Below are 27,480 nucleotides of genomic sequence, written 5' to 3' on the forward strand. Positions count from 1 at the left end.
AGCTAAAAGAAAAGGTTGAAAAAGAGATGCAAGTGTTTAAAACAACACTCTGTGGACAGTGTTTATGTCCTGAAGATCTTATCCAAGCAGAAAGCGCCATCATCTCTTTCAGCCAAAGACAAAGATTCTACTGCACCACGAGGCTCATGGCTAATGGGCAGAATACTGGAAACTAAACCAGATGCACAAGGACTTGTGCGCACAGTTCGACTTCAGACGAAGAGCAGCATCTTGGAAAGACCAATAACAAAGATATGTCTGCTCCAAGAAGCTGAGTCCTAAACGGCAAAAAGAAAAAAAAAAAAGAAAAAAAAAGGGAAGATTGAAGAATCAGTAAAGAAGAAATGCCAACACATAGTACATGCATTTGTTGAAAATTGTATATGTAAAGTATGATGGATATGGCACCTTTTTTATTATTTATTGGTAATTGTTTTGTTATATACTTAAAACAATTAGGGGCCGGTATGTAGGAGCCATTTATGTTGATTGTTGGCATGTCATTTGTTTAGTTATAACTTGCAGTATTATTTTGGACACTGGGTGGCGGTCATGAGATGCACAGGGTTGTATATTTAGGGGCATAGGTGACAGGAAACGGAAGGCACAGGCAGGTGGGGCACATACAGTTCTTACCAGATCGGGAACAGACGCACACTACAGCTGGCAGGATAGAAACCCGGTATGTTCATGACATGTACAAAGACTTCAATAAAACAACAAACTAAACGGCAGCCAACGGACTGGAAAATCTGTTCTTGAATCTGCGTAAGATCACTCCTAACTTAACCTACCTGTGTAGTAATGGTAAACTGGAAAAACAGGAAAAGAAAGGACATCAAAAAATGAAAATTGCCATTACAAAAACATTTGATTTCACTCGATAACTTTTTCTTTTACTCAGTTACTTTAACTCAAAAAGCAAATATTCTTAAAAGAAGCAATAACACATTTTAGCTGAATAAGTAGTTTATAGTATATAAAAGACAGTGAAGAAAAATGTATAAACTCATCAAACAACTGGATGGATTTTTAAATGATTTGTTGACTCAACATTTATCCAGATGAGACCATAAAACTCTGGATTCATCAAAATATTTAAGTAAAAGCAGTTACAGCTGTTCACATGAGAGAAGTTAATGATGATAAAATATAACTATATACAGATAATTATGTTACAAATGGTCCAATCAGATCTCCTCTCTGCTCTTCTTCTACTGGTCTTAATAAAGGTCTCGCTACTTCCTGTTGTGGCACTGAGCGTTGCTGCTGGATGTAAATCAAAAGCTGTGGAATCGACTAGTATGGACGCCATTCCTCGCCGTACTGGGCTGCAAAAACCTGGCTGAGACTGAGAGGAGAGATGAACCCAAAGATGATTTTCTTCTTCAGTGGTTTGTGGCTCCTTGGAGGTCCTACTCTGCTCCCTGGGCTCCTTCCTCTTCAGCCGGCTCTCCTTCAGCTCTGGAAACACCGAGGTTATAAGAATCCAGCTCAATGTTCTCCTGTGGGCCTGACCTCTGCCCCCTGCTGGCCTGGAGAGACATGACAACACAGATCTAAGTTACTGCATCACTCCTCTCTTCAGTTCAATATAAACAGGCTGAGTGCTTCATTTCAACCAGTCCTCTAAACAACAAACATGTGTTCAGGACCTTCAGGACCTTCAGGATGAAAACGACGACAGCGACGACCAACAGCAGAGTCACCGGCAGGACGACCAGTCTGATGATATGAACTGTTGGATCTGACGAGACACATTCAGTCATCACATTAGATCACATGACATCATGAGAACAACAGCTCCCATCAAACAGAAACTTTAGTGACGTTAAATCTCCTAAAATCACTGAAGTGTGAAGCAGCTTGTTGATTATAAGTTCATCTGATCTCCTCTGTATGCTGATGATGTTGGACAAAGACAACTCGTGTGTTTACAGCCGGTTTGAAAGAATGAATGAAAGTCTGCTGATTGTCTCCTTAAAGCTCCTGTCTGGTTGAAATGATTCAACTGATTGTTAACAATCAACATCTTTACATGCAGTTAAATCAAATGTGATCCTGGTGAAGCTCTGAGTTCTCCTGATGACATTCAGCTCATCATGTAAAGTCCTGTTTATTATCATTATAGTGCTTATCTGGCTTCACTGACTCGTTTGCTGTCTTTTACTTTTCACTACAACACAGTTGTTATGGTTCAATAACATTAAAGAAGCCGGGAAGGAAACAGTTTACAGTTCCTTCATCAGATTCTGCCTCAGCTCTCTGTAGGTCGCTGGGTCGGTCCTGCTGCCTGATGACTTTTTATCATTTTTACAAACATGGAAACAAAGTCAGTGTGACGTCTCAGTTCCACTGAGCTTCACACTCTGCTTCAGCTTACCTGTGACAGTGAGAGACAGCAGACGGCTCTCAGAGAAGAAGTTATGAGCAAAAACATAGACGCCATAAACACAGCTGTAGTTTCCTTGGTGGGCGGGGTCTGCAGCAGGAAACAGGAAGTCAGCAGAGTGATTGACAGCTGGCTGGGTGTAGTTGTGTGTTGTGTTGGAGGAGGTGAAGGTGAGCTGGAAGGAGCCTCCTGGGTACTGAGGCTGGACGGAGCAGCTGATGGTGAAGTTGGAGCCCTGACGCACCTGAAACCCCTGCTGCTGGGCCTCGGAGACCCCGTCCATGGTAGAAGACACAGAGATGATTGGCTGAACCAGCAGGTCTGTAAACACAGAGAGATGATGAATCCTTCTTCCTCTGTGAGAAGCTGAATGTTATTTTCTCCTCATTAGTTTGTTCAAATTAAGGCCTTTTCTTGCTACACACAGACTATTCATGTGTGTACGACCCCTGTGACCACTAGAGGGCCCCGTTGCACCAACGTATTTCTTCTCTCCTCAAATATAAATTAACACCAAACGTCCTTTTGTGTTGATCTAAAATACAAACATTATTTAAGCTCACAATGGCTAAAATAAAATGTGTGTATAGATCAAAAAGCAGTTTTTAATCCGAGAGCTCTTTGTCTTACAAGCAGGGCTGTAGTGGAGGCTAAACGCATGTAAACGCCGTTTACCCACCTCTCAAATTCTGAAACAGTGTTTAAGCAAACTTTCCATCACTTTACAGCTGTTAGCTCAGACTGGCTTCCTACCACAGTTTCTGTTGGAGCTTCTAGGAGCGCTTGTTTTGTTTACTGTTGGAACATTGTGTCCTTTTATGAGACACGGAGATGTCTGTTACTGTTAACACGGACCAACAAACCACCACCCACTCCTGCTGCGCTGGTGTTAAAACAAACAAACCCTCCGTGCTGAAGCTAGCAGGCAGACTGGAGCCGCTTTCATGAGAGAAATGAATAAAACAGAGTTCAGAGGATCATATATGACATTAACTGACATGTGCAGCATCAAATAATAATCTGTCAGACAAAAGACAACAAAGTAAGTAGCTAGAAAAACTCTTCAGTGAAGCAGAAGTTTTATAAATTGACATTAGTGTTGTTTAAGCGTCCAGTTTATCTGCTGCTGCTTTACATTACAGTAATGTTAATGTAGCTGATAGTTTGATAGCTTGACTGCTGATGTATTCACACTGTGTGTCGTTGGTCCACAATTACTGTAATTAACACCGTACAAGTTAAAGTTCTGCTTCATGCTCTGTCAGACTCTTAAGAGGAAGCTTTTTACATTTCCAGACTGAGTGAAGGAATCAGGAGAGACGAGACAGAAGTGATGAAGAATCACAGGATGTAACGTTAATGGTGTTGAAAGAAAAACAAGGAGAAAGTAAAGAACTGATTGAAGAATTTTGTTTATTGCTGTTCATAAATTTATAGTTTATTCAAAACATTTTGATCAAAATATTTTATTTTGTTTATAGTTTGTTTTGATCTTGATGTTAATGCAGCTAAATTCCTTAAATGAAGTTTTTTATGAGTAAAAAGTAGAATTTGTTGTCATATATATGCAGATGGAATATGATGCAGATTTGGTTTGAGTAGAAACGGCTTTGGTTGAAATAAATGAACGTTGATCAGTGAGAGGTGATCACACAACACAGAGAACTCCTACATTCATGTGTAATACAGAGGAGTCAGAGAGCAGAGGAGGAAACAGATTAACATCCTCAGCTGCCTTCAGATCAGACAGAAAACAGCTGATCAACATGTTAATAAGACATTCCAAAAGGAATGTATCTGGAGCTAGAACTGGATGTGTCTGCCTCACGCAGGTCTCACGTAAGACTCACGTAGGACCCACGCGGGTCTAACGCGGGACTCACGCTGGACTCACGCAGGTCTCACGCAGGACTCACGCAGGACTCACGCAGGACTCACGCTGGACTCACGCAGGTCTCACGCTGGACTCACGCTGGACTCACGCTGGACTCACGCAGGTCTCACGCAGGACTCACGTAGGACTCACGTAGGCCTCACGCGGGCCTCACGCTGGACTCACGCTGGACTCACGCTGGACTCGCGTAGGACTCACGCAGGACTCACGCAGGACTTACATAGAACTCACACAGGTCTCACGCAGGACTCACGCAGGACTTACATAGAACTCACACAGGTCTCACGCAGGACTCACGCAGGACTCACGCAGGACTTCCATAGCACTCACGCAGGACTTACATAGAACTCACGTAGGACTCACGCAGGTCTCACGCAGGACTCACGTAGGACTCACGCAGGACTCAGGCAGGAATCACGTAGGACTCACGTAGGACTCACGCAGGACTCACGCAGGTCTCACGTAGGACTCACGCAGGACTCACTCAGGACTCACTCAGGACTCACGCAGGACTTACATAGAACTCATGCAGGACTCATGCGGGACTCACGCAGGTCTCACTCAGGACTTACATAGAACTCACGTAGGACTCACGCGGGTTTAACGCGGGTCTGACGCGGGACTCACGCGGGTCTCACGCGGGACTCACGCGGGTCTCACGCAGGACTCACGCAGGACTCACGCAGGACTTACATAGAACTCACGTAGGACTCACGCGGGTTTAACGCGGGTCTGACGCGGGACTCACGCGGGTCTCACTCAGGACTCACGCAGGACTCACGCAGGACTTACATAGAACTCACGTAGGACTCACGCGGGTTTAACGCGGGTCTGACGCGGGACTCACGCGGGTCTCACGCAGGACTCACGTAGGACTCACGCAGGACTCACGCAGGACTCACGTAGGACTCACGCAGGACTTACATAGAACTCACGTAGGAGTCACGTAGGAGTCACGTAGGACTCACGTAGGACTCACGTAGGACTCACACAGGTCTCACGTAGGACTCACGTAGGACTCACGTGGGTCTAACGCGGGTCTCATGCGGGACTCACGTGGGTCTCACGCGGGTCTCACGCAGGACTTGCGTAGGACTCACGTAGGACTCACGCAGGACTCACGCAGGACTCACGCAGGACTCGTGCAGGACTCGTGCAGGACTCACGCAGGACTCACGCAGGCAGGCATTGCAGAAAGGAACGGAGGATGGATTTTGTTTTCCAGTGACTGGTGAGTCCTGCTGTATTAATTATCTATAGAGGTGATTAAGATTGTTGTTGGTAATGCTCGACTTTGCTGCTGTGAGAAATATGGCCTAATTTCTATCTTTCAGAAAATCTTTCCTTTATTGTCTTTTTGTTGAGCAACATGAGTGAACGTTTACCATCGGAAGACCGGGTTGGCAGTTTAGCTAATGCATGTGTGGGAGAAATAACCAGGTTAGCATAGTTTCAGCTTGTTGAGCCGGTGCTTTGAGTACATTTGTTAACAGGTGTCAGAAGGTGATTTTGTAATGGACTTATTCTTAATGACGTAGTTTTTATATTGTTTAGATGTTAGTTGTTGGTGATGAGTGCACTTCAGCCTCTTTTACACAGCCCGTTCAAAGCGGGAATACTGCGCCTGTAATCCGCCTCGCTGTTCTGTGTGACAGCCGGCACGGCGGGAACGGGAGCTGACGCTGTTGTTTAGCCTGTATTCAGACCACATCAGGCGGTGCGGCGTACAGCTGCAGGGTTGAGGAGGTGTGCGGGGATGCAGGTGTGTTTGTGCTTTGGAAAGTAACCGTTGTGAAACAATCAGAAAATAACGTTTTAATGATCTGATTCATCAGCTTCCTCACTAACGTTACTAGTGCTCCCTCTCTCCATTCACTCTCTAGCTCACTCGACCACAGCTGCTCTCTCTCTCTCTCTCTCTCGTCTTTTTTAAAATGAGTCGGGAAGCCCACAGAAAAGTCTAACTTAACTTTAACGTTGTCAAACAAAGAGAAATGTCCTCCCCTCGTCCTAGTAACGTCTCTTTACTTGCTTATGGCAGAGTTTACAGCTCTGATCAGTCTGATCTCCGTCACGCCTCTGAATCCAGAACGCCGCTACGCTATGAAAAGCTCACACGGAGGCGGCTTTATGCTGGCTCACTGTAAAAAAGTAAAGGCAAAGGCGTCTTTATGGCTATAATGCGTTTCTCTGTATAAAAGAGGTGTGTGTGTGTGTGTGTGTGTGTGTGTGTGTGTATGTTTCCAAGACGCCACAGTCCGCTACTGCCACTGACTATCACTGTGACAGAGGAAGGAAAATATTACTGTCATAGATGATGTCACTGATGGACTTACCTGAGCAGGTGAGCTCCACGATAGAGGAAGAGTAAGATGATGATGCACAGTCGCTCAGTCTAGATCCAGACTGAACACAGTAAGGATTGATCAACCATACATATCTGTCTGATGCTTCATTTCTCCTTCCTGTTGAAACAGCAGAGCCACAGCTCAGATCTCTGCAGGCTGCTGCTGCTTCCTTCAGGGTCCAATAAAAGTCAATCACTGGTCTCCACTCTCCCTGTTTCACCTCCAGTATACCTGCACAGCGACTGGCTCCTCCCACCAACCTGACAGGCTCTGAACAGAAACAAGAGAGTCATCAGTAAAAGAATAAAGTGAGTTTCATTAGAACAGAAATGAAGCCAAATCAAAGCTGCAGCTCCTCTTCTACCTGAGCAGGTGAGTCCAACAGCTTTGCCAGGTGAGCAGGTGCTTCTAGCTGAGTCTGATCTTCCACAGTCCAGGAGAGCAGACTCATGGCCTCCACACTGGAACTCTTTGGTCCACATCGGAGCCTCCACTTCTCCATAGAGCGCCCCCTGGAGGACTGAAGGAGCCCCACAGCTGAGCTCCCCACAGACCACCTCTGCATCCTGCTGGTCAAAGTCAGCTTCACACACTGAGGACCACGACTGCTCAGACTTCACCTCCAGTCTGCCTGAACACGGACTAGTCCCATTCACCAGCCTGACAGAGTCTGGAGAGAGAGAACCATCATTAGTTTGGGGAATATTTACCTGCAACATTCATATCAATACAACTTTTTAGAATATGAAAGTAAGAACTGATAAAGAGAGAGAGCACATTCATACCTGACTCAAGTCTTTATTTATAGAAAATATTTCAAGCTATTTGTAGGATTTGAACTTGTCTTACTCAGGCTCCATCTTGTGGGAGCATTGTGGGAAAGAGAAACACATAGAAGCAGCCCAGACGTCAGGTGATGGAGACACATGAACACATTAAAGCAGGAGGCAGAACAAACTGGTAAAGTCTGACTTCCACCTGTATGTAGATGAATTACTGTTCTGAAAATATCTTTAAAAGCACAAACTGTTATCCAAATGTAAACTAAAGGACATCCTAACAAACAAAAGTCAAAGCACAAGATTAAAACCTGCTATAAAAGGACTAACAGATCTTTGAATACAGGCACTAACACTACACAACAACTCTATTAACATGATGATTTCTACAGCTGTTAAAAGGTGGGTGACCTCAGTAACTGTTGGAAACACAGCACTAAAACTGACAGATAGTTTCTGTTATAAACACTAAATGCTGATTCATCTAGAAGTCAAACAGTTGTCTTGATTTGGCTTTAAGTTTGAGGAAATGAGATCCTCTTAAGTCAGTTGAGTTGTTTAGTTATATTACAAACATGGATCTATATTAAGGAGCATATAGACGGTGTGGCTGAGGTAAGGTAGGGTTTACTCAAGCTTTTTTTACCACTACAGCCCTGCTCACAACAAACCAGTTTCACAGTCATCATCAGATTCTCACATGTTGACGTACTGACGTTGATGGCTGAGTCGGTCAAGTCTGACAGTCTGACAGTGACATCACTAGATCAAGGACAACGTTTACACACATATTTGATGCACTGTCACTATGGTTTGCAAAAGGACTTATCCTTCAGTGATGATGATGATGATAACTGAAAGTCTTCTGTTTTAATCTTCATAGTGATAATTGTGTGTAATTTGTTATTTCTTTGTAGTTCATTTGCACCTTTAGTTTCATTAGGCCCTAAAAATAATACTGTAGTTGTCTGATTTGGGATCAGACTTGATCTTGCTGGTGTCACTTTATTACACTCAATTTTATGTTTGTTTCTTGTTCATCAATTTATAGTTTATTCAAAACATTTTGTTCAGAATATTTTATTTTGTTTATAGTTTGTTTTGATCTTGATTTTAATGCAGCTAAATTCCTTAAATGAAGTTTTTTATGAGTAAAAAGTAGAATTTGTTGTCATATATATGCAGATGGAATATGATGCAGATTTGGTTTGAGTAGAAACGGCTTTGGTTGAAATAAATGAACGTTGATCAGTGAGAGGTGATCACACAACACAGAGAACTCCTACATTCATGTGTAATACAGAGGAGTCAGAGAGCAGAGGAGGAAACAGATTAACATCCTCAGCTGCCTTCAGATCAGACAGAAAACAGCTGATCAACATGTTAATAAGACATTCATACAACACTGCACGCACAATAGTTTCCATCAGAAACAAGTAGTGAACACAACACTGACATATCATCAGCTTTTAACTTGATATATTGAACTTGTTAGCAAACAGTTGCTTATTTGTTTAGGCAGCAAGCAACAAGTATATTAATTAGTAATGTAGTTGTTGCTTGTAAGGTGGATGTGACTGAGCTGCTCAGGAGAACTGCAGGGTGTGTGAGTGAACCACAGCAGGTTGCTTAAAGCTGCAGATTGTCTCAGTTTGAAGCAATGAGCCTCCAGGAACAAGCTAACTTCTCTACCCTTTAGGATGCCGTCGTCCTGGATAAGTTTACAGTTCAGTCCAATGGAAACCAGCGACCAGAGGAGGTCCGTCAGGACATTCAGGACCTTCTCTGCAGGCCCGACCGTTTATGAGAGGTGTCATTATTAGTTCATAAAATATTACACATCAGTAATGATAAGGTTATTAAAACAATTTTATTTAATTAGTTATTAAAATAATTTATGTGATTTTTAAAAAATATTTTGTTTGATTTCAGTTACTATCATAACCATAAACCCAGTATCTGGAGCTAGAACTGGATGTGTCTGCCTCACGCAGGACTCACGCAGGACTCACGCAGGACTCACACAGGACTCACGCAGGACTCACGCAGGACTCACGCGGGACTCACGCAGGACTCACGCAGGACTCACGTAGGACTCACGCAGGACTCACGTAGGACTCACACAGGACTCATGCAGAACTCACGCAGGACTTACATAGAACTCATGCAGGACTCACGCTGGACTCACGCAGGACTCACGCAGGACTTACATAGAACTCATGCAGGACTCACGCTGGACTCACGCAGGACTCACGCAGGACTCATGCAGGACATACATAGAACTCACGTAGGACTCACGAGGACTCACGAGGACTCACGCAGGACTCATGCAGGACTTACATAGAACTCACGCAGGACTCACGCTGGACTCACGCAGGACTCACGCAGGACTCATGCAGGACATACATAGAACTCACGTAGGACTCACGAGGACTCACGCAGGACTCATGCAGGACTTACATAGAACTCACGTAGGACTCACGTAGGACTCACGCAGGTCTCACGCAGGACTCATGCAGGACTTACATAGAACTCACGCAGGACTCACGCTGGACTCACGCAGGACTTACACAGGACTCATGCGGGACTCACGAGGACTCACGAGGACTCACGCAGGACTCATGCAGGACTCATGCAGGACTTACATAGAACTCACGTAGGACTCACGAGGACTCATGAGGACTCACGCAGGACTCACGCTGGACTCACGCAGGACTCATGCAGGACTTACATAGAACTCACGTAGGACTCACGAGGACTCACGAGGACTCACGCAGGACTCATGCAGGACTCATGCAGGACTTACATAGAACTCACGTAGGACTCACGAGGACTCACGAGGACTCACGCAGGACTCATGCAGGACTTACATAGAACTCACGTAGGACTCACGTAGGACTCACGAGGACTCACGCAGGTCTCACGCAGGACTCATGCAGGACTTACATAGAACTCACGCAGGACTCACGCGGGACTCACACAGGTCTCACGTAAGACTCACGTAGGACTCACGCAGGACTCACACAGGTCTCACGCAGGACTCACGCAGGTCTCACGCAGGACTCATGCAGGACTTACATAGAACTCACGCTGGACTCACGCAGGACTTACACAGGACTCACGCGGGACTCACACAGGTCTCACGTAAGACTCACGTAGGACTCACGCAGGACTCACACAGGTCTCACGCAGGACTCACGCAGGACTCACGCAGAACTCACGCTGGACTCACGCAGGACTCACGCAGGACTCATGCAGGACTTACATAGAACTCACGTAGGACTCACGTAGGACTCACGCAGGACTCATGCAGGACTTACATAGAACTCACGTAGGACTCACGCAGGTCTCACGCAGGACTCATGCAGGACTTACATAGAACTCACGCAGGACTCACGCTGGACTCACGCAGGACTTACATAGAACTCACGTAGGACTCACACAGGTCTCACGCAGGACTCACACAGGTCTCACGTAGGACTCACGCAGGACTCACGCAGGACTTACATAGAACTCACGTAGGACTCACGTAGGACTTACATAGAACTCACGTAGGACTCACATAGGACTCACGCAGGTCTCACGCAGGACTCACGCAGGACTTACATAGAACTCACGTAGGACTCACGCAGGACTTACATAGAACTCACACTGGACTCACGCAGGACTCATGCAGGACTCATGCAGGACTTACATAGAACTCACGTAGGACTCACGAGGACTCACGCAGGACTCATGCAGGACTTACATAGAACTCACGTAGGACTCACGTAGGACTCACGCAGGTCTCACGCAGGACTCATGCAGGACTTACATAGAACTCACGCAGGACTCACGCTGGACTCACGCAGGACTTACACAGGACTCACGCGGGACTCACGAGGACTCACGAGGACTCACGCAGGACTCATGCAGGACTCATGCAGGACTTACATAGAACTCACGTAGGACTCACGAGGACTCACGAGGACTCACGCAGGACTCACGCTGGACTCACGCAGGACTCATGCAGGACTTACATAGAACTCACGTAGGACTCACGAGGACTCACGAGGACTCACGCAGGACTCATGCAGGACTCATGCAGGACTTACATAGAACTCACGTAGGACTCACGAGGACTCACGAGGACTCACGCAGGACTCATGCAGGACTTACATAGAACTCACGTAGGACTCACGTAGGACTCACGAGGACTCACGCAGGTCTCACGCAGGACTCATGCAGGACTTACATAGAACTCACGCAGGACTCACGCGGGACTCACACAGGTCTCACGTAAGACTCACGTAGGACTCACGCAGGACTCACACAGGTCTCACGCAGGACTCACGCAGGTCTCACGCAGGACTCATGCAGGACTTACATAGAACTCACGCTGGACTCACGCAGGACTTACACAGGACTCACGCGGGACTCACACAGGTCTCACGTAAGACTCACGTAGGACTCACACAGGACTCACACAGGTCTCACGCAGGACTCACGCGGGACTCACGCAGAACTCACGCTGGACTCACGCAGGACTCACGCAGGACTCATGCAGGACTTACATAGAACTCACGTAGGACTCACGTAGGACTCACGCAGGACTCATGCAGGACTTACATAGAACTCACGCAGGACTCACGCAGGTCTCACGCAGGACTCATGCAGGACTTACATAGAACTCACGCAGGACTCACGCTGGACTCACGCAGGACTTACATAGAACTCACGTAGGACTCACACAGGTCTCACGCAGGACTCACACAGGTCTCACGTAGGACTCACGCAGGACTCACGCAGGACTTACATAGAACTCACGTAGGACTCACGTAGGACTTACATAGAACTCACGTAGGACTCACATAGGACTCACGCAGGTCTCACGCAGGACTCACGCAGGACTTACATAGAACTCACGTAGGACTCACGCAGGACTTACATAGAACTCACACTGGACTCACGCAGGACTCATGCAGGACTTACATAGAACTCACGTAGGACTCACGAGGACTCACGAGGACTCACGCAGGACTCACGCTGGACTCACGCAGGACTCATGCAGGACTTACATAGAACTCACGTAGGACTCACGAGGACTCACGAGGACTCACGCAGGACTCATGCAGGACTTACATAGAACTCACGTAGGACTCACGAGGACTCACGAGGACTCACGCAGGACTCATGCAGGACTTACATAGAACTCACGTAGGACTCACGTAGGACTCACGAGGACTCACGCAGGACTTACACAGGACTCACGCGGGACTCACACAGGTCTCACGTAAGACTCACGTAGGACTCACGCAGGACTCACACAGGTCTCACGCAGGACTCACGCAGGACTCACGCAGAACTCACGCTGGACTCACGCAGGACTCACGCAGGACTCATGCAGGACTTACATAGAACTCACGTAGGACTCACGTAGGACTCACGCAGGACTCATGCAGGACTTACATAGAACTCACGTAGGACTCACGTAGGACTCACGCAGGACTCATGCAGGACTTACATAGAACTCACGTAGGACTCACGTAGGACTCACGCAGGACTCATGCAGGACTTACATAGAACTCACGTAGGACTCACGCAGGTCTCACGCAGGACTCATGCAGGACTTACATAGAACTCACGCAGGACTCACGCTGGACTCACGCAGGACTTACATAGAACTCACGTAGGACTCACACAGGTCTCACGCAGGACTCACACAGGTCTCACGTAGGACTCACGCAGGACTCACGCAGGACTTACATAGAACTCACGTAGGACTCACGTAGGACTTACATAGAACTCACGTAGGACTCACATAGGACTCACGCAGGTCTCACGCAGGACTCACGCAGGACTTACATAGAACTCACGTAGGACTCACGCAGGACTTACATAGAACTCACACTGGACTCACGCAGGACTTACATAGAGCTCACGTAGGACTCACACAGGTCTCACGCAGGACTCACGCAGGACTCACGCAGAACTCACGCTGGACTCACGCAGGACTCACGCAGGTCTCACGCAGGACTCACGCTGGACTCACGCAGGACTCACGCAGGACTCACGCAGGACTCACGCAGGACTCACGTAGGACTCACACAGGTCTCACGCAGGACTCACGCAGGACTCACGCTGGACTCACGCTGGACTCACGCAGGTCTCACGCAGGACTCACGCAGGACTCACGCAGGCAGGCATTGCAGAAAGGAACGGAGGATGGATTTTGTTTTCCAGTGACTGGTGAGTCCTGCTGTATTAATTATCTATAGAGGTGATTAAGATTGTTGTTGGTAATGCTCGACTTTGCTGCTGTGAGAAATATGGCCTAATTTCTATCACGTAGGAGTCACGTAGGAGTCACGCAGGACTCATGCAGGACTGACGTAGGACTGACGCAGGACTGACGCAGGACTCACGCAGGACTCACGCAGGACTTACATAGAACTCACGCGGGACTCACACAGGTCTCACGTAGGACTCACGTAGGACTCACACAGGTCTCACGTAGGACTCACGTGGGTCTAACGCGGGTCTCATGCGGGACTCACGCGGGTCTCACGCAGGACTCGCGTAGGACTCACGTAGGAATCACGCAGGACTCACGCTGGACTCACGCAGGACTCACGCAGGCAGGCATTGCAGAAAGGAACGGAGGATGGATTTTGTTTTCCAGTGACTGGTGAGTCCTGCTGTATTAATTATCTATAGAGGTGATTAAGATTGTTGTTGGTAATGCTCGACTTTGCTGCTGTGAGAAATATGGCCTAATTTCTATCTTTCAGAAAATCTTTCCTTTATTGTCTTTTTGTTGAGCAACATGAGTGAACGTTTACCATCGGAAGACCGGGTTGGCAGTTTAGCTAATGCATGTGTGGGAGAAATAACCAGGTTAGCATAGTTTCAGCTTGTTGAGCCGGTGCTTTGAGTACATTTGTTAACAGGTGTCAGAAGGTGATTTTGTAATGGACTTATTCTTAATGACGTAGTTTTTATATTGTTTAGATGTTAGTTGTTGGTGATGAGTGCACTTCAGCCTCTTTTACACAGCCCGTTCAAAGCGGGAATACTGCGCCTGTAATCCGCCTCGCTGTTCTGTGTGACAGCCGGCACGGCGGGACCGGGAGCTGACGCTGTTGTTTAGCCCGTATTCAGACCACATCAGGCGGTGCGGCGTACAGCTGCAGGGTTGAGGAGGTGTGCGGGGATGCAGGTGTGTTTGTGCTTTGGAAAGTAACCGTTGTGAAACAATCAGAAAATAATGTTTTAATGATCTGATTCATCAGCTTCCTCACTAACGTTACTAGCGCTCCCTCTCTCCATTCACTCTCTAGCTCACTCGACCACAGCTGCTCTCTCTCTCTCTCTCTCTCTCTCTCTCTCTCTCATCTTTTTTAAAATGAGTCGGGAAGCCCACAGAAAAGTCTAACTTAACTTTAACGTTGTCAAACAAAGAGAAATGTCCTCCCCTCGTCCTAGTAACGTCTCTTTACTTGCTTATGGCAGAGTTTACAGCTCTGATCAGTCTGATCTCCAGAACGCCGCTACGCTATGAAAAGCTCACACGGAGGCGGCTTTATGCCGGCTCACTGTAAAAAAGTAAAGGCAAAGGCGTCTTTATGGCTATAATGCATTTCTCTGCATAGAAGAGGTGTGTGTGTGTGTGTGTGTATGTTTCCAAGACGCCACAGTCCGCTACTGCCACTGACTATCACTGTGACAGAGGAAGGAAAATATTACTGTCATAGATGATGTCACTGATGGACTTACCTGAGCAGGTGAGCTCCACGATGAAGGAAGAGGAAGATGATGATGCACAGTCGCTCAGTCTAGATCCAGAATGAACACAGTCAGAACTGATCCTCCATACAGATCTGTCTGAGGCTTCATTTCTGCTTCCTGTTGAAACAGCAGGGCCACAGTCCAGATCTCTGCAGGCTGCAGCTGCTTCCTTCAGGGTCCAGTAAATGTGACTCACTGGTCTCCACTCTGATCGTTTCACCTCCAGTGTACCTGCACAGCGACTGGCTCCTCCCACCAACCTGACAGGCTCTGAACAGAAACAAGAGAGTCATCAGTAAAAGAATAAAGTGAGTTTCATTAGAACAGAAATGAAGCCAAATCAAAGCTGCAGCTCCTCTTCTACCTGAGCAGGTGAGTCCAACAGCTTTGCCAGGTGAGCAGGTGCTTCTAGCTGAGTCTGATCTTCCACAGTCCAGGAGAGCAGACTCATGGCCTCCACACTGGAACTCTTTGGTCCACATCGGAGCCTCCACTTCTCCATAGAGCGCCCCCTGGAGGACTGAAGGAGCCCCACAGCCGAGCTCCCTACAGACCACCTCTGCATCCTGCTGGTCAAAGTCAGCTTCACACACTGAGGACCACGACTGCTCAGACTTCACCTCCAGTCTGCCTGAACACGGACTATTCCCATTCACCAGCCTGACAGAGTCTGGAGAGAGAGAACCATCATTAGTTTGGGGAATATTTACCTGCAACATTCATACCAATAAAACTTTTTAGAATATGAAAGTAAGAACTGATAAAGAGAGAGAGCACATTCATACCTGACTCAAGTCTTTATTTATAGAAAATATTTCAAGCTATTTGTAGGATTTGAACTTGTCTTACTCAGGCTCCATCTTGTGGGAGCATTGTGGGAAAGAGAAACACATAGAAGCAGCCCAGACGTCAGGTGATGGAGACACATGAACACATTAAAGCAGGAGGCAGAACAAACTGGTAAAGTCTGACTTCCACCTGTATGTAGATGAATTACTGTTCTGAAAATATCTTTAAAAGCACAAACTGTTATCCAAATGTAAACTAAAGGACATCCTAACAAACAAAAGTCAAAGCACAAGATTAAAACCTGCTATAAAAGGACTAACAGATCTTTGAATACAGGCACTAACACTACACAACAACTCTATTAACATGATGATTTCTACAGCTGTTAAAAGGTGGGTGACCTCAGTAACTGTTAGAAACACAGCACTAAAACTGACAGATAGTTTCTGTTATAAACACTAAATGCTGATTCATCTAGAAGTCAAACTGTTGTCTTGATTTGGCTTTAAGTTTGAGGAAATGAGATCCTCTTAAGTCAGTTGAGTTGTTTAGTTATATTACAAACATGGATCTATATTAAGGAGCATATAGACGGTGTGGCTGAGGTAAGGTAGGGTTTACTCAAGCTTTTTTTACCACTACAGCCCTGCTCACAACAAACCAGTTTCACAGTCATCATCAGATTCTCACATGTTGACGTACTGACGTTGATGGCTGAGTCGGTCAAGTCTGACAGTCTGACAGTGACATCACTAGATCAAGGACAACGTTTACACACATATTTGATGCACTGTCACTATGGTTTGCAAAAGGACTTATCCTTCAGTGATGATGATGATGATAACTGAAAGTCTTCTGTTTTAATCTTCATAGTGATAATTGTGTGTAATTTGTTATTTCTTTGTAGTTCATTTGCACCTTTAGTTTCATTAGGCCCTAAAAATAATACTGTAGTTGTCTGATTTGGGATCAGACTTGATCTTGCTGGTGTCACTTTATTACACTCAATTTTTTGTTTGTTTCTTGTTCATCAATTTATAGTTTATTCAAAACATTTTGTTCAAAATATTTTATTTTGTTTATAGTTTGTTTTGATCTTGATTTTAATGCAGCTAAATTCCTTAAATGAAGTTTTTTATGAGTAAAAAGTAGAATTTGTTGTCATATATATGCAGATGGAATATGATGCAGATTTGGTTTGAGTAGAAACGGCTTTGGTTGAAATAAATGAACGTTGATCAGTGAGAGGTGATCACACAACACAGAGAACTCCTACATTCATGTGTAATACAGAGGAGTCAGAGAGCAGAGGAGGAAACAGATTAACATCCTCAGCTGCCTTCAGATCAGACAGAAAACAGCTGATCAACATGTTAATAAGACATTCATACAACACTGCACGCACAATAGTTTCCATCAGAAACAAGTAGCGAACACAACACTGACATATCATCAGCTTTTAACTTGATATATTGAACTTGTTAGCAAACAGTTGCTTATATGTTTAGGCAGCAAGCAACAAGTATATTAATTAGTAATGTAGTTGTTGCTTGTAAGGTGGATGTGACTGAGCTGCTCAGGAGAACTGCAGGGTGTGTGAGTGAACCACAGCAGGTTGCTTAAAGCTGCAGATTGTCTCAGTTTGAAGCAATGAGCCTCCAGGAACAAGCTAACTTCTCTACCCTTTAGGATGCCGTCGTCCTGGATAAGTTTACAGTTCAGTCCAATGGAAACCAGCGACCAGAGGAGGTCCGTCAGGACCTTCAGGACCTTCTCTGCAGGCCTGACCGTTTATGAGAGGTGTCATTATTAGTTCATAAAATATTACACATCAGTAATGATAAGGTTATTAAAACAATTTTATTTAATTAGTTATTAAAATAATTTATGTGATTTAAAAAAAATATTTTGTTTGATTTCAGTTACTATCATAACCATAAACCCAGTATCTGGAGCTAGAACTGGATGTGTCTGCCTCACGCAGGACTCACGTAGGACTCACTCAAGACTCACGCAGGACTTACATAGAACTCATGCAGGACTCACGCGGGTCTCACGCAGGACTCACGCAGGACTCACGCAGGACTCACGCAGGACTTGTGGTGTATTTTCATTAAAAGTCATTGGTGTGCTTAAAGACAATATTAAGCTATGCAGATTGATTTTATAAGTTTATAAGCAATAAGGGCTAGTGTGATACAATTTGTATTGGTGTAGTTATAATCTCACGAACCATATTTAATCACACTGTACATATAGAGGCACAGTAGAAGAATCATAATCATACACTGGAGAAATTTGAGTGTGTTTGTATTACATGTCACTTTGCTTGGGTCTGCTAAAGTCTTCACCTTTTAAAAAAATACTCTCTGGAGGAGATCAAGAAATAAGGCTGTAAAATGACTAGAATAACTTATAAAAATAAAAGGCCAGAAGACAACTTGACAATAATGGTGTAAAATGATTCCCAATACTTATATATAAAAATTGGATATAATCAGGTAGAATTATGTGGGCCAGGATATATCCTGAAACAGCTCAAAAACCTGGTTTGAAGAGTTTTGACCAACAACAAGTGACAGAGATAAAAGTAACATAATAATTGGTCAAAAATTAGGGAGGGTGGATGATAAGGTGTGGCCTAAGCCGACCCAAGGACATAAAAACAGATGCCCCAAAGGAAAACCTTTGGAGCGATTTGATTCTTTGTAAAAAGTGCCACTCGTTCCCCTTTTTTGCCGGCAATAAAAGAACACTTTGCTGTTTGGACCTCTGACTCCCTTTTTATTATTAAGAGAGAGTTTTTTTTTGCTCTGATACATTTTTTCTGCAACAATTCGACACAACAAATGGCGAGCCAGCCAGGAGGAAGTTGGATCCTTCGCCGGGGCGGCACTCTCACCTCCCTAAAGACCCACGGGCCACCAAATTCTTGAGGTAAGCAGAGCCTTTTTTATATCTGCCAATTAATAGTGGTGTCTGTGTGGGAGATGTGATCCGCCCAGGTAAATGATCTATTCCTCTGAACCTAACCTGTCTAAATTTAAGCAAATTATAAGAGGCCAAGTAGCTGGTGTAATATGTGTTAAGTGTTTTGTCTGTCTTTTGATGCTTGTGTTTGCTATGCCTCAGCAAAACCATGGTGCGGAAAAGAATGAATGTGATGAGATCATATTTAATGTATGTATAGTTGTTTGGATGTTAGCAACTGTGGTTTTTGCGGGAGGGTTGATTAGGTTGGCAATAAACCAGGGATAGCTAGAAAGATCAGAGCAGTATTTCCCTGACACCCGATGTAAAAAAAAAAAAAAAAGGCGCCAAGTTGGGGGTTGCATCGCATTTCCATCCTGGGACATTCATTAAATTGGATCTGGTAGAGTGGAGTGCGATATGACCCACCGACGGGTGATAAATGACGGGTGATAAATAAATAAATAAATAAATAAATTTTTTTTTTTTTTTTTTTTTGAGCGTTGGGTTGTGCGGCATGTTATCTTCATCCTGGAACATTCATTAAGTTGAATCTGGTAGAGTGAAATTCCATGCCAATCAGCCCAACAGATCAAAGGTTGAGGTTTTCTTAAATTAGACTGCTGCCAATATTGTGCCATACCTAATCAAAACAAACATAAGTGTGAGTTTTTGTAAGCGCTTAGAGTCAAAGGTCAAAAGGTTGCCTCAGGATAAAGGCGTACCTTAAAGTTCACGATACCGCTCCCAAAGAGTGGGGGGTCTGCATGGGTGAACAAAATATATCTTGAGAAAACAGAAATTAGCGTTTTAAGGGTAAAATGAGCTAATTTTTAAAGCCTCAGGATAAAGGCTTATCTTTTACATCACCTAGAAGAGGTGATAATTCTGTTAAAGTTAGTATGAAGTAGTGTACATAAATATATATACATGTATGAAAGGTAATAAAAAGGCCCCTTTCTAGTGTATAAGCAGAGAAAAAAAGGGAGAAGAGAAGACAACAGATAATAAACCTGGGCATTGTGCCAAGGCAGGGTCCTTCAAGCCTGTGCATGAGTCTGGGCGCGAAGCCAGAGCAGGTGTAGATAAGGAGTGTAGAGCACCCACACACACACACACACACGCTTACACACATACACACACACACACACTCTTGCACACATACACACACACACACACACACGCTTACACACACACACACACACACACACACTCTTGCACACATACACATACACACACACACACACTTACACACATACACACACACACACGCTTACACACATACACACATACACACACACACATACACACATACACACACACACACACACACACTCTTACACACATACACACACACACGCACGCTTACACACATACACACACACACACACACGCTTACACACATACACACACACACATATGCTTACACACATACACACACACCTACACGCACTCACACTCACGCACACACACACACATTCCCACATACACAGGTGCAGAAAAAGTGTATGAACATACACAAACACAAGAATAACACTAAATAAATAGAGTGTAAAAATAGTGAATGGCTCAACAGAGAGAAGAAAGTAATAGTGATGATGAAATACAGGCCCCCAGTCATTTTTTGAATAAGGGAAATGTGGAAACTAAAGGCATAAAAACACATTTTTGGCTGGAACACACATATTTTGACGAGGACGGCATAGAACACTGGCAGACTGAACAAGAAATTAACCAGAAATTGTGGCAACTGACAAAGATCATACATTTGAATCAAACAAAAGAAGAGTTCCCAGCAGTACCTTGGGAAGACGTGATACGCAGTTTATGGGTGCCATTCACCCTAGCTGCAATATTAGAAAACCTGTGCCTAAACCCCAAAGGTGCAGCTATTCTTCCTTTGTGCCCTTTTTTAGGAATCCCTGAAAATTTAGCAATCGCAGGGAGACATAGAGGGGCAGTAGATCCGCGGCTGCAGATTTGGATTGTTCCCAGGAACGTAGAGTGGGAAACAGGTAAATTTGGGTATCTCGAAAAAACCCGAGCCGAAGACGGGAGTGAGTTCTTAAAGTACAACCCAGAGTTAGTACCAAGGTTAAAACAGGCTACTACAGTAGGCAAAATATTAGTTTTAATACTAACAAGGGAAGACGGACAGCCAGAAATCACCAGAAAAGAAGACAGTGCTAAACAAGGAGTGATGGGAGCTAAAATAACAAAACAGGAAGGGCTGCTAACCCCAGTGGAGTTAGTGATAAGACAGCATCCAGACCAGGTCAAACAAATAAGACATTGTATGAAGACATGGCATAAGCGAACAACAGGCATCCTTCAGTGGCCTAAGGAGGGGACTTTCGATGTGGCCTGCTGTAAAGAAGTAGAAGCTAACATCAAACACTACAAGGCAAAAGACACCAGCAATAGCAGGGAAGGAAAGCGCGCCAGAGAACGTGAAGTGCTCAGATGGTTTAGAGACACTGCTAAGCAACATATATTGGACATAAAACAGATGCCCGCTTTAAAGAGCAAGAAAAAGGAGGCAGAGCAGCAAATTACCCCCTCAGCTCCGATGGAAACAAGCCAGCCACCTCCATATTCCCCCCAGCAAGAGGCTGTACGAGTAAAACAGTGCCCACTGGTGGGACGAGAAGCTATAGCAGAGGGAGAAATCACCAGACGATTCACATTGAACTGGGACACACAAGATCTTCCAGCACGCAATGAGTCATCAAGGGTATCAGCTGCCTCCCCTCTCTGTGAGGAAGAAAGAGGAGGTGTGCAGTCCGATGACGCCTATGAGACTTACAGGCAAACTACACGCTCCCTGGAGGATGAATTAGATACAGATAAAGCCAGGACAGCATATCTCGATGCCTGTGAGGCTTATGGACAGAAGACACACTCCCAGGTGGACAAATTAGATCCAAACAAAGCCAAAACAACATATAACGACAAGGAAATGACAGCCTGTGGATCAGAGAGACGACATGCCTTACCTGTGCAGAGCCAGAAAAAGGAGGAATGCAGCCAGAAGGGGTTACAGTATACAGAACGACGATACCGAACTGACGATATAATGACACCCCGCGCTCATTCCCTCCCAAGATGTGAGGGGACTCAGCTCCCACCACCAAGAGAAGCTCACACAGTAGAAGATGAAGCGGAGGGAAAAAGACATTCAAAAGTATTAGAAGGGGAATCAATAGAATTGGCAGAATGGACAACCAGGCCAGAAGCCTCTTTCAGCCCCCTAGATATGCAACTCCGAAATGGAAAAACTACAGGACCAAACGCTCAACAGACACCCCTTCGCCAGATGCCATTAGTGACCAAGGGCCGAAACCAGATTCCTCAATATACTCCGTGGTCCTTCTGTGACATGATTGGTCTAGCAGGAAGACTGCCAGATTTGAATGAGGGAGCTAATAAGTGGATCACAGCATTAGAAGAAAGCACAGCAGGAGTCACTTTGGCTTTGGGTGACATCAAAGCATTGCTCATGCACATGGCAGGAACTGCTGCTACAGAAGAAGTTTTTAAGGGAGCACACATGCCGGCGGTGCTGCTAGGAAACAGCCACGATCCATTAGGATTTAATGGATATCAGAGCCGAATATGGGCCCAGCTGAGGAAACAATACCCTGAAAAGATGGACCCATCTAAATTGGAGGGAGAAAGGCTAAGGGATGAAGAGTGTCCTGCAAAATTCCTAAGGTCTTTTCAAAATAAATGGAGGGAGGAAACTGGTGGAGCATGGAACGAGAACAGCACAACTGAAAGCCTGTTCAAGGTCATGGCAAAGAAAGCCATGCCTCAAGAAGTGCAAAAGCGCTTGGATAATGTAGTAGGGCTGATGAAAATGAACTGGCCTCTGTTTTCTGAACATCTTGTACATCATGTGGAAAATGTGAGAAAAGAAAAACAGAAAGAAGCGGAGGTAAATAAAAACCTGGCTAGTAAGCTCACCCAGCTCCAATTGAATGATCTACACTCCAAACAAAAAAAGGAAAAAACAAAAATACAGGCTCCAGTAGTGGCAGTGGAACAACCTCTGCAACAGTCTGCAACACCCCAGACACCCAAACAGCCCCAAGCACAGCCTGAAGTCACACCCGTGACGCCACCTGCTTCCCTACCACCTATTCATGTGCATGTTAACCAGCCTCAGGTAAATCAAGGGCCCCCCTATAGAGGACAGCCGAGGTCAAGGGGAGGAAACTATCGCCCAGGGAGAGGAAGAGGACAAAATCCACAGATGAACAGACAAACACAGTCCAAAAACCAGTCCAACTCAAACCAAGATGAGAAAATGTTGTGTTGGGGGTGCGACCAGAAAGGACACCGCCAAAGGGACTGCCCCACCAATCCATGGGTGGGGCCAGCCAAAGATTGGCAATAGGGGCGCCTAGAGAAGCCAGAGGGGACACACATGACGCCGGTCATCTCAACACAACCACAAGAAGAACCCACTATTGCCGTTGAAATACAGAGTCGAAAATACACCTTTATGGTGGACACAGGAGCCACATACTCCTGTATAGGCAGCGAAGGTTCCTCACTTCCCCTCTCAGGACAATCCATCCAAACTGTAGGCTTCTCTGGGACAACCCAAATAATTCCCCTAACACGACCGGTGCATATGATAGTATCAGGAAAATCAATAACGGCACCCCTACTCTATTCAGAAAACACCCCTATCAACCTATTGGGACGAGACATCCTGTGCCCACTAAAGGCAACTATTACCTGCACCCACACAGGTCTCAAATTGGACTTAAAAGACAGTGTTTCAAGCATGATGACAGTCCAAGGGCTAAAGGAATTTGAAAAACCAACTACTCATGTTCAGCCTGCAGTATATTGGATACAATGGCCGCCCAACTCAGAGCTAATACACCAGTGGAATACCTGGAAAGCGTGGGTACAAAGAGAGCTGCCCTCTGCATCTGAACCACAACCGCCACTGCACTGTACTATGCTGTATGATGAAACCCAACAACACACAGATTACAGAGAATGTTGGAAAGAGCTGGTGGGGGGAAAAATATTCTCCATGGTATGTCAGGACCTCTATGTAGGACCACAAGGAGCTGCAGCAGCAGTCATCCTGCCACCAGAATTGCGCCATTGGTTCCAAGTGGCCAACTCCACCCCACATGTCACTCTCATGGTTGCAGTTGGAAAAAAGGCTAAGGACATGGGACCTATGGTGAAGAAAGCCTTACAAATAACAACATGGAAACCAACTCAAAAAGACCATGTGCAGTCCTCTGCCAGTGGACAATATCTGAAAATATCCCTACGAACGTATGATGAAGGCACTGGGATCCAAGTGTTGCTCAGCCAGAGATCTCCTACTCAAGCGCCACTCTCAGAAGAACACAGTGTGCTGTTACTACAGATACCCCAGGGGCTGTGGTCACAACATAAAACAGATGTAGGGCTGGTTAGGTCAGCGCAGCCGGTCCAAATTAAAACAAAACAGGGCATCATATTGCCGTATAAAAAACAATACCCGTTAAAGCCCCATCAAATAGCAGGTATAGAACCCACCATCAAGGGCTTGGTAGCAGCAGGCGTGCTAAAACCAACAAAAAGTCCGTGCAACACACCAATTTTTCCTATCAAGAAACCACACTCAAATGATTATCGATTGGTACATGATTTGCGTGCCATTAACGCTATTGTAGACGTAGAAACGCCAGTGGTCCCAGACCCACACACTCTGTTATCTAATATTCCTCATGATGCCTGCTGGTACACAGTCATTGATCTATGTTCAGCGTTCTTTAGTGTACCATTGCATCTAGACTCACAATACTTGTTTGCCTTTACATATAAAAACCAGCAGTATACTTATACACGTCTTGCGCAAGGCTACGTGGACAACCCATCAATTTTTAACAGAGTTCTAGCCAATGATTTGCAACATCTAAATGTAACTAGCACAGTGCTACAGTATGTAGATGATCTGCTGGTTTGTAGTCTAACAAAAGAACAATGTGTACAGGACTCACTCTCAGTTCTACAGGCTTTAGCAAGAGGGGGACATAAGGTAAGCAAAGACAAATTGCAGTTTTGCCAAACACAGGTAGAGTATTTAGGAAGACAGTTATGTGGCAATAAACGAGCAATCGCTCCCTCACAAATTGAGGCAGTATCAAAAGCTCCAAAACCTCAGACAGTGGGCCACATGCTGTCATTCCTGGGAATGACTGGATTTAGTCGACCGTGGATCTGCGATTATGCTATAAAAACAGCCCCACTACGTAGCCTAATCCGTGCTGCAGGACAAACAAATGGCTCAGCTGAGTTGCAATGGACTGCTGAAGCTGAGGGCGCATTTTTGGCTTTAAAACATGACCTGCAACAAGCACCAGTGTTAGGTAATCCTAACTATGCTAATGTCTTTCATTTATGTGTTGCAGAAAAAGCAGGCTATGCATGTGCGGTACTAATGCAGGATATGCCAACAGGTAAGCAACCACTAGCATACTATAGTACCAAATTGGACAACATTGAAACAGGTCTGCCACCCTGCTATCAGGGGTTAGCAGCAGCTGCCTTTGCCTTTCAGAAGGCATCAGCTATCACAATGGGCCATCCAACCATTTTGTACACATCTCATCAGCTGCACGCTTTGATCACGAGCCCCAGATTTGTGTTAACACAAGCAAGACGAACAGGCTATGAGGTAATCCTCTCAGCCCCTGAACTCACAGTTCAACGATGCACTATAGTTAATCCAGCCACACGCATGATGCTGCCTATAGAAGGCACACCACATGATTGCATCCAGTCTACAGATGTGTTCCTACGTCCTCGTCAAGACCTGCATAACCAGCCTATAATTGCAGAACTTACACTTTTTGTAGATGGTTCTTGTTTCAGGGATGCTACAGGAAACCACGCTGGATATGCTATAATACAGTTGCATCCCGATGATACCTTTACGGAAGTACAAACATTGAAATTGCCTCAGCCTTGTTCAGCACAATTGGCAGAAATTAAGGCTTTGACTGCGGCATGTCATTTGGCTGCAGACAAAACGCTGAATGTCTATACAGACTCACAGTATGCATACGCAGTATGCCATGTTCATGGAGTTATTTGGAAACAAAGAGGTTTTTTGAGAGCAGATGGCTCCCCAGTAACCCATGGGGAGGCTATATCAGCTCTGCTGGAAGCTATACATCACCCTAAGGCACTAGCCATCATCAAATGTGCAGCACACCAAAAAACAAACTCATTGATTGCCAAGGGTAACAACTTGGCAGACGAGGCTGCAAAACGTATAGCTACATCCACATGTATGGGACCACAGCTAGTGGCAGAAGATTGTGAACCCTTAACAAACTTAGCATCCCTTATTGCAGCACAACAGCAGTCAGGTCCATATGCACACTCTGCATGGCTTCAAAGGGGGGCGGTTAAAATAACAGATGAGGGTCCCTCACAGGGGCTATGGCGCAGTGCACAAGGCCACTTTGTTCTCCCCACATCACTGATACAAATCGCAATACGTGATGCTCACGGCCGGGACCATTTTGCAAGGGGAGAGGTATTGAGAAGGCTTCAGAAGGTATGGTGGTCGCCATATTTAGCGGCTATGGTGGATAGAACATTGCATGAATGTGAGGTGTGTGCACAGCATAATGTAAGGAAAGCATTTTCAGCACCAATAGCACACATCCCGCCACCAGAAGGACCGTTTCGCCACTTAATGTTAGATTTCATAGATATGACAGAACGAGTAAAAGGGTTCAGATACATCCTGGTGGTAATCGACAGATTCAGCAGATGGATAGAAGCGATCCCGACTAAAGGTCCGGACTGTAGATCAGTAGCTAAATTCTTGTGCAAAGAGGTTTTTCCGAGATTTGGAATGCCAGATACTATCAGTTCTGATAACGGGCCGTCATTTGTAGCAGAGACACTCAAAATAGCCTTAAAGATGTTAGGGATCAAACAAAAGTTTGGGTGTGTGTACCATCCACAGTCTCAGGGGGCTGTGGAAAGGGCAAATGGTACCTTAAAGACGAAGCTTAGGAAAATTATGGCAGATAGCCAATACAAGGTTAACTGGGTGGATGCTTTGCCGTTGACATTGATGTCTATGCGAACACAAGCTAACCGACTAACGCATCTAACACCGCATGAAGCGCTTACAGGGAGACCGATGCCGGTTCCCTATCGTAGGGGGCCATATGAAGGGCCACCCCTTGAACAATGTGAAAGAGAACTAACATGTTATCTGCAACATCTAACCCAAATACACAAGGTTGTGTTTCAACAGATAAAAACTGCGGCTGAGAGCAAGGACGTGGAAATCCCAGAACATCTGAGGACAGTCGAGCCTGGTGATTGGGTCTACGTGAAAGTATTCAAACGAAAGTGGGATCAGCCAAGGCGAGAAGGACCGTTTAAGGTGATCCTAGCCACACCAACTGCACTAAAAGTAGAGGGTAAGAGATTTTGGTTTCATCTCAACCATTGCTGCAGAGCACGAAGCCGACAGGAACCAGAAAGGGACGGCAACGC

The 27,480-nt window shown here is 45.4% G+C and overlaps 1 protein-coding gene across 1 annotated transcript; it reads right to left on the minus strand.

Moving 5' to 3' along the window:
* Positions 1 to 991: 991 nt before the first annotated feature.
* Positions 992 to 15,301, minus strand: LOC121899896 (scavenger receptor cysteine-rich type 1 protein M130-like; the record flags this gene model as incomplete). The annotated part of the gene is made up of 6 exons (XM_042415662.1): positions 992 to 1,535; positions 1,656 to 1,747; positions 2,384 to 2,713; positions 6,623 to 6,904; positions 6,999 to 7,304; positions 15,169 to 15,301. Coding segments are annotated over 6 exons (1,263 nt in total), but the record flags the coding sequence as incomplete, so codon positions are not given.
* Between the last annotated feature and the right edge of the window lie 12,179 nt (positions 15,302 to 27,480).

The sequence above is a fragment of the Thunnus maccoyii genome, chromosome 7, assembly GCF_910596095.1.
Source record: "Thunnus maccoyii chromosome 7, fThuMac1.1, whole genome shotgun sequence".
Classification (NCBI taxonomy): Eukaryota; Metazoa; Chordata; class Actinopteri; order Scombriformes; family Scombridae; genus Thunnus; species Thunnus maccoyii.